At 33.6% G+C, this 9,325-nt stretch overlaps 1 protein-coding gene across 1 annotated transcript in view; it reads left to right on the top strand.

The window, feature by feature from the left end:
- Window positions 1–5,578: 5,578 nt before the first annotated feature.
- The window catches only part of Negr1 (neuronal growth regulator 1), a 492,948-nt gene continuing 489,201 nt past the window's right edge, over window positions 5,579–9,325 (top strand). Inside the window, exon 1 of the mRNA XM_048814071.1 lies at window positions 5,579–5,882. Coding sequence (XP_048670028.1) covers window positions 5,594–5,882 — 289 coding nt within the window. The 5' untranslated portion in view covers window positions 5,579–5,593. The remainder of the gene's footprint in view (window positions 5,883–9,325) is intronic.

Below are 9,325 nucleotides of genomic sequence, written 5' to 3'. Positions count from 1 at the left end.
AGAACACCTGTAATCCAAGCAACTCAGGATGTAGAGGCAGAAGAATTGCAAGTTTGAGGGCAGCCTCAACAATTTAATGAGACCCTAAGCGACTTAGTGAGACTCTGTCTCAAAATAAATAAATAAAAATAAAGAGGTTTAGGGATGTAACTCAGTGTCCCTAGGGTCAATCTCTAACACCAAAAACAAAAACAAAATAATGAGAATCATTTCTGTCTCAAATTAGTTCTAAGAAAAAGCTTGATATTAAATCAATCATAATATTGCTAAAATGCTATTATATAGGAAATATGTCATGATTTATGCATACATAAATTATATGCAAATTTATGTATACATACAAACACATTATCTATAGAATAACTTTCCTGAAAGATATGAAAAGAAAATCCCTTAAAAACAAAGATAGTGGGAGAGGGTATAGAATTTGGTCTGTTCCATTTAATTTCCACTTTACTTCCCTTACTGCACCTTGGCTTGGTAGTCAGGATGTCAAAAATTTCTTTGAGAGTAGAATTCACCTGAAGATTATATGAGGTTCTAAATAGTTTTGTATACTTTTGAAAATTCTCCTTCTGTCAAAAGTAGAACTTTGTGATATAATGAAGGAACAAAGAAGTACAATGTAGGTAACTGGCCAAATCCCTTCATAGAAATATTGTTTTCACATGGTTTAACTTTGAATCCAAAGGAACTTGTGCTTTCCTTCTCTTATTGATTAGTGCATTTAATAAGGGCTTTCATTAATCAACATGGCTTGAGAAGAGCTGATCTATTTCCATGGAGCTGAGCAAATCCTGCTATATTCAATACCAGTAATGGTGCTCAGGCTCATGTTCAGGGATGTTCAGGGATGAGAACTGGAAATATAAAAGGGGGAAAAATCATTCCTAAGTAACAGATTTTTTGCTTGTTTTTTTTTTTTTTTATCAGAGCTTTAAAAATAATAAATAACCCAAGTAAGTTAATTTCCAGTAAACACTCTGATGTCCACATTTCAGACTTAGTCATCACAGGAGGTAGTATCACAGGCAGGATCTGTTAGAATTATTCCACCCATAGTACTAGCAGTTTCTCAAATGGGACTTCATACCCCCACATTGGGAGCCACCTAATGTATAGTAACATCATTTATAAGGGAGCTCATGAAAGAGTTCAGGAGGAGCAATACCATCCTTCTTAGAAAAGTATTAACTCCTGGAGTCTGGGTTTATATAATTAACAACTGTGAAACAAAATGAAATGTTCAAGTTATTTTCTGTACGTATTCTAGTAGCCAGATGTTTGGCACTATGTATACAAAACATCCATATGATTGACTGAAAATTTAAGTATTTGTCATTATATTTGGTATGGTGTTAACACAGCTTCTTCTGAAGAGCATATTTTTAGAACTTCTTTATTCATCACCCTGAAAAGTAGGTAGTCTAGCAAGTGCTTTTTTTAAAGTGGAAAAAAAAAAACCACACTTTCAAGAAAAGCCATGCCATATTCAATTAAAGAATATATTCATTATTGAGCATTTTTATTTAGATTCCTTCATTTTATATACTTCAAAGAGATTCTAAGATCATTAGCTGCTAGAATGTTCCATTGGGAAGTCCAGAGAAGAAAAAATTATCTGAGTTTGCCATCAGGGAAATGTGGCTTTATCCTGCACATTAGTGATCTGACTGTTCTCACTTTACCAAGCCTCTCCCTTTGGACTCCATTTTGAACAGGAAGAATGCTTTACCCTGTTACACAATCCGCCACTGGTTAAGAGTGAAGACAAGCTTGGTGATTTTTTTTTTTTATAGCAAGTATAGTGGAAGGAGACGGTCATTATTATACAAAATACATGTATAAAGATGTGAATTTGGTGTCAACATACCTTATATACAAACAGAGATATGATAAATTGTGGTATAAAGGTGTATTAAGAATTGTGATGCAAAAAAAATAAGAGCTCATGTATAATGGCATAATTTGGCATGAACATACTCCAAATACAGAGTTATAAAAAATTGTGCTGTGAATGGATAATTATGAACTCCACTATTGTCATGTATATAAGAAATAAATTTTAAAAATTACTACAAAAAAAGAGTGAAAACAAGAAGTTTTGATCAAGTAGTAATCAGTTAGTCCCTTTGTTTTCTCATCTTTTAAATAAAGATAATAGTGGCATCTGACTCATAGTTATGTGAGGATTAAATCGGACAATAAAAGTAAAGTGGCTAACAAAGTGCCTAACACATACTATGCAGAATGTCCAGAAATTTAAAGGAGCTCTAGAAGTGTAGTCAGGTGGTGTAGCTTTTTCTTATTTCAAGTAGCTGTTCAGTGGTATATATGATTCGCTCATTCATCTATGTCATATAGCAGTTATTGTTTGTGTTACAAATATTTGCATTTAATTATATGCTATTATAGTTCACGTGGGTGTAGTCTTGCCTTCCCAACTACGTTGCACTTGAGAAATTTTTATATACTTTACTAAATTATTACTTTTTTCAATAATGTCTTACTTTTGCCTTCATTCAAGCACTCAACACACGTTTATATTTATTGTCCATTATGTATAGGTCCTTGGAATATACAGACAAGCAAATAGACACATTCCTGAGTCATCTAGCTGAAAGAGGAAGAAAAAAAAATCAGTCAAGTAAATATGGTACCAAATGAAAGTTGTGAGAATAGTGGAGTTATTTCTGCTGTTTAATATCTTAGTTATCTTGATGAAGACCTAAATCAGATAGGAAACAAATTGTGCAGAATTCTGGAGGAGGGAGTTCCAAGCAGAAGAAACAGCCAGTGCAAACTAAGCATGCACACCTGGCTGTTTGGAAACACACCTAACAGATTGGTCTAGAGCAGAGTGGAAGAGAGTGGAGAAGACAAGGGTAGGAGAGCCTCAAGGACAGGTTGACCACCAGCTGGATCTTGTGTTCTTATGAATGAAACAGGCTGGGAGTTGTTGATGATCTGATTTAAACTCTAAAAGTTTCATTCTGTTTATTGTGGGGAGAAGAGACATGGATGTAATATCATGGGCAGAAGCCAGAGACTCTCAGAGACCCTCAGAATGATCCAGTTGGAAGAATGATGATTTAATAACCTCATTTTACTCCCTGTTCTCCATGAGGGCTATTCATGAACATGCTTTGTCATCCTTTTTTTATATTATAAATTCTGCATGGACTAGGAATCCAACAGATTTATATGTTGAGTCTCATTCATGTGGTCTTTCTAATGTATGTCTTGAAAAATATTGGGGTGGGACCAATGACCATTATGAAATAGTTATCCTCCTCAAAGAGACATAAAGGACTCCCTTTTGTTTTCCCCCACAGTGCAGTAGTTAAGTTCTATTCTTCTGTGATGACCTTTGGCATGCCAAAACAGAGGAATAACACTTATGCTAAGACTTGCTGGTTATTCTCTTAACCAGTGTCTTCCTCCACACCAGCATAAAAGTAAAGCTGCTACTGTCTCTAGGGAAAGGGAATCGCCCAGCAGAGTGCTCCGAATCACACTTCCATGGTAAAATATCCATTAATAATTAATTTTCTGCTTCTTTTAGAATAGGACAGGTTAAGCAGTTGGTCACATTCAGTAAATAAGAAATTACTTGCGGTAATATCTGCAACATTCTAATCATCTTCCCATTTCTGAAACCCATTTAAAAAGTCTTTGATCTGCATTACAGTGGAAAGGACATTGAATGTGGAAAGAGTAGACTTGATTATAAATTCAACTTTGCCACCCACTAATAATGTGGCTTGGGAAAGTCTTAACCTAAACATCTCTATTTGTTTTCCAGTGATTAAGGGCAAAGCAGTCCATATCCTACCGGGCTGTAATGAGTACCCAATATGACAAACTGCAAAGGCTGTGAATGCAGCAGTCACACAATAAACACTTGATGAACCCAGATGCTAAATGACACAGTCCTACATGTGGTATTTAGAGCTCTACTCTACAGCAGTGCAAATGTGATCTTGCAGAATGAGGAATATGGTCCCCTCTATCTTCTTTCTGCATATCATTTAAAATTACAATATACTGTAATTGTTCAATTATATCATTAAAGGGATTTCATTTTCTTCATTAAATACATAAGGAAAAGCTTTTCAATTAACAATGACCTTTCAGACTTCTACTAGTTGGGATTCTGTAGACAGTGAAGCTGTCTACAAATTAGATTCTGCAGAGTACCTTGCTGCTTACTTTTTCACCCAGTGATTAGTTTCATGCAGTTGGCAGCAGCCTGCCCTGTTGCCTTCAGCTTGCAATTTTGCAGCAATCTCAAACACTGTGTTCAATCCCCCAAGGTATTCTGTGGAAATGCTGTCAAACTATTTCAATGTATGTGTGTTTTCATTCTGTAGCTGTGCTTTGTACTCATTTAAGAAAACCAGTCTTTAATTTTTAACAGAACGTTTTCAAGATGAAACATAGAATTCTAGTCCTCAGCAAAATCACTGGCATATGACCACAGCCTTCTGTTGTAAATCTTCAAGTGCTTGACTGCTATTAGATACAAAGCTGTATTTTTGAATCTTGTTATAGAATATGACTTTGAGTAAATGGTTTCAAAATCACACTTAAAATATACAAATTGCTATTATGCTTGCCATCATCATGTGGCTCGTCCTTCTTACTCTATATCTCTTGCTTTATTGTGCTTTCATGGAATGCCTCACTCCCTTTCTTCTATCTGGTTTTACCCACATGTCACACCTCTGTTCACAGTGCCCTGTCTTCCAAACCCCTCAAGGATTTCCTCTTCCAGCAAGTCTTTTTCTACATTCCCAAACCCCTTTCCTGGGTCCAGCAATCCTTTCTTGTCTCCAATGTGTCTGTACATGATATAATAAAAATATTCTCTCTTCTGTGTAATAATAATTGGTTATTCAACTAGTCTTCCTTAGTAGTCTCAAACTTTTACAGAGAAATGGTAGTAATAATACCTTTTGAATCCATAAATAAGTACTTATAAATATTTCAGAATAAATGAATGCTTCCTAGAAAAACTATTGGACAGTTTATTTGAAAAGACAGTAAAAATTTGCTCCTGAAAGAATTATATTAGCTTTGCTACATTTAATTAAGACAGCCATCAGTAAAAGCAGTTTACAGTTTTATCAATAAAATGCAGTTTATAGTTTCTGGGTACAGGCTCACCACTGGGCAATTAAAAACAATAATAACACGTGACATTATTCTATGCTTTTTACATCTAGTTCATTATATTCAGAATTGGAATGAATCAAATCAGTCTAACTCAGAGACCTTTACTACTGCTCATAATTTCAAACAAAGAAATATGTTTTAATGCAGAAGATTGTTATTTGAATTAATTCTACTTCACTCAGATTTGGTAGGATTTTTCATCCAGACAGGATAAAAAAAGAGTTTGATTGTCCATTTAAATACATTGAAACACCTCCCCCTCCACACACTCACACACACAAATGTATGCAGATATTGTTAACAGATTTGCATTGGGAATGGAAGTTGTATCAGTATCATGTCTCCTGAGTTTGATGTTTGCATTTGATGTTGTGCTATTATTCAACATTTGGAAATAACACTCAGACCAAAGATAATGTTGTTTCTCATTTTCACTTTGATTAATAGCGTTCTGTCTTCGGTAACTTTTAGGTGTTATTTGGAAGATGGAGCTTCAAAGGGTGCCTGGCTGAACCGGTCAAGTATTATTTTTGCTGGAGGTGATAAGTGGTCAGTGGATCCTCGAGTTTCCATTTCAACATTGAATAAAAGAGATTACAGCCTCCAGATACAGAATGTGGATGTGACAGATGATGGCCCATACACATGCTCTGTTCAGACTCAACATACACCGAGAACAATGCAGGTGCATCTAACTGTGCAAGGTAAGCCTTTCTAGAGGTGCTGTATTGTGAAGGACTGTATTTTAAAATGTTTAGTATTTAGATATCAAAATGAAACAGAAGTAACAATATTGAAAGATATGCTGTCATTGTCTTCAGAAAATTATATTCCTAAACACCATTAAATATAAGGGTATTGTAGGCATAGAAATCCCCCAAAGATCAAGAAAATCAATATCCGTTAATGCCAGATGATGATTTTTGTATGTTTACTTCTTAACTTCCTTTGAATAATCTCTTCTATAAATCTTCAAGAACCCATATTTAATACACTAAAATAAGTATTTGGAAACCTATGATCAATATATATTGAAATATTAAACTTATAATTTTGTATCTGCATATTTATATAGATTAGTGGATTTCATTTTGACATATTTATATATTCATAAAAACAGATTTTGATTAATTACACTTCCCAAACCTACCTTACTATTCTTTCCTCACTTCCCCTGACCCTCTTCTTTTATTCTAAAGGTCTCCCTTCTACTTTCATGGAATTTCCCACTTTTTCTTCTTTTTTTTTCTTTTTTTTTCTCTCTAGCTTCCACATATGAGAGAAAATATACAATACTTTTCTGAATCTGACTTAGATTGCTCAAAAGCATGGTCTTCAGTAAACTTTTTGAAATATGATGGTAACTATTTAAAAGCAATTCTCTTAGCCTCCAAACACTTTCTCCATCCAACTTCTGTTTACATTGATTCAAGGCACAATGAAAAGTGGCAGCCTTCTAGAATTACTTTATTTCAACATTGAGTAATTGAAAAACATATGTGCACAATGCTTTACACTTAGATTTACTTTCAGTAGATCATAAACCATGCTAGCTAAATTATAATCTCCAAATGCAAACAGGACCATCAAGTTATTTTGCTTCTGTTGCATACTAAAATGTAAGAGGGACATACCCCCAATATAAGTACATTTCAAGAAACGTGCAATTATAATGCTAGGAAAAAGGAAAATGTATATTTTTTGCCCTTTACATTATTTACTTGTGCTCTATAGATTAATCATGTGTTGGTTGTATAGAAATATTATGCTCTGTGGAATTCAAAAGTAGCATTGCAATATTTCTAAGTAAAATTAATAACAAATTCTATGATAATGTGGTGCCAGTGCTTGCATGCTTAATGCCTAATGGAAAAAAATTGAGGGAGCAACTTTGTTGTACTTCTCTGAGTTTATCCTTCAATAATTCAAGGGTAAAATGTAATTTAAGTATAAGACTTAAGTTTGGGAAAAAATAGCCTATAATTTTTCTAATTTGATCTTTGTTTTCTTATGTAAAAATAACCCGGAATGCAAACACAGCTTAATTTATTAATATATATTTTTACATTGTGATGAGGTTAAACTTCTTAATTAAATGATTTGCTTTAAGGGAAAAAAGTATAAATTGAAAATAAATCAATGAAATTCCTGAATATTTTTTTTGACGCCGATTGTCACATATTGTAGTGCTGCGCATTATTATAAAGTGTTGTATAAGAATATGATAAAGTTTTTACAGGACTTTCTTTATTCAGAGGTTATTCTGGGACTCCAAAGGGCAAGAGTTTGTCCAGCTTGAAAAACTGACATGAGATTACAAAACACAAATACATTTTTCTGTTATCCACATGTAATCTGTTCTCTTGTTCAGTTCTTTGCCTTTTGACCTGAGTTTCTAGACCAAAGACTACAAAAGATTTTTTTTTATCTGAGAAAAAAATGGGCATAGACAATGATATATTTGAGTCATTTAAGATAGACATTTTGCTGGTACACTGTAAATTTATAGGTTTAAGTACTGCATCTCTGAATACTAAATGGGTCCTCTTTTTCTTTTTCCATTCTCTCTTTTTCCATGCTATGTATCTATTTTTAAACCAGACTGTGGAATATAAGTCTTTCCCAGGCACATGTTTAATTGAAATAGGACTTTGTTTTAACTATATGTTATATAGACTGTTTAATGTGGTTAATAGTTTTAAAATGACTTCATGAGTTACTATGGTAATAGTCATTTTTGCTGGCCATTTGGTGACGGTGAACATTTGAGCAGTTAAAAACACCCTTCATGAATGTTTTGTCAGTATATTTTGTTCCTCTAGAAAAAAACAAAAATTCAGGCTACTGTTTTGAAAGTATGTGGTGGGGTCAAATTAAAAGCTAATAATTTTACAGCATTTATGAACATAATTACTTATTATAAGTTGATTGGCATGTGGGCTATTTTCCAATTACATTAATAAAGTTCAGGGAATACATTAATAGGCTTGTCAGTCAATTCAAGAACTAAATAAATGTCATAAAAAGTCAGTCCCACATAAGCTACATTTCCTCTCAAAGAACAAAAATAAACTGATGTGCACATTTCCTCAGTCTCTAATGTGTTAGGCTGTCTGATACTCAGGTATATCTGGATAGTTTTGAAGCACATGCTCTTTGCCTAACAATTTGTCAATCCTTTATTCACCAAGATAAAGAAACTCAGCAATTGAGGGAAGACCATATTAATCACTGATGTCAAACATACATTGACTGGTAAAAACACAGCTCATCTTCAATTGTTGCAACTGTGTACTCCAGGGAGCTAGTTTTTCAAAAATCTTTTTAGAAAGGGAATAACAAATCGGTTATCTTGCCAACACAGACAATGTGGAAGTTTGGTGCTATTGATTTCTTACAGCTATTTAATATAAATGAATGGAGTAATAGGGAAGGAAAACACTGGAGTAGAAGTCAGAAAACCTGGATTCTAAATTTTCCATCAAAAATGAGTAACTTTCAAGTCTCTCTTAACACTCATTCTTTCCAATTGAAATGACTTAAGCAGATCTTTAAGTCAAAACTCAAAAGCAAAACAACAAAAACCCATAAAGAAAACAAATAAAAACAAACAAAAAGCAGATCTACTGTTATTATTTGCCATAGATTGTAAAAAGATAAAAAAGATGCTAAAAAAATGAAAAATTTCATAACTTTCATTGAGCATCATGCTAACTAACATTTGCACCTGACCTCCACTAGTATTTACATATTTCTTTACATAATTTTCTTTCACCATCTGAGCCCAACAACCTATGCACTCATGGAATTTATGAAATGTAATAATTTGGGGTTTGGCTTTAAGATGGCAGTAACTTGCTAACATATTCAGGAAGAAAATGTAGTGTGTGTGTGTGTGTGTGTGTGTGTGTGTGTGTATGTATTTAGTGTTAGTAAATCAAGTTACCTAACTATTCAGTTTCAAATCATGTGATGCAACCTTTACTAAGAAAAGTCAATCTTCTTTGTTCATGAGGAAATGTGCAAGCCTGGAGAGGACTGGCTATGAAGCTAGAGTGCCCCATTATGACACCAAAATGATAGAAGCATAAAATGTAATGATGCTTATTTAAATATATGTCTAGAATATTTTCTACTTTGACTTCTC

Source organism: Marmota marmota, unplaced genomic scaffold, assembly GCF_001458135.2.
Source record: "Marmota marmota marmota unplaced genomic scaffold, marMar, whole genome shotgun sequence".
Classification (NCBI taxonomy): Eukaryota; Metazoa; Chordata; class Mammalia; order Rodentia; family Sciuridae; genus Marmota; species Marmota marmota.
This window is presented reverse-complemented; position numbering and strand designations above follow the sequence as displayed.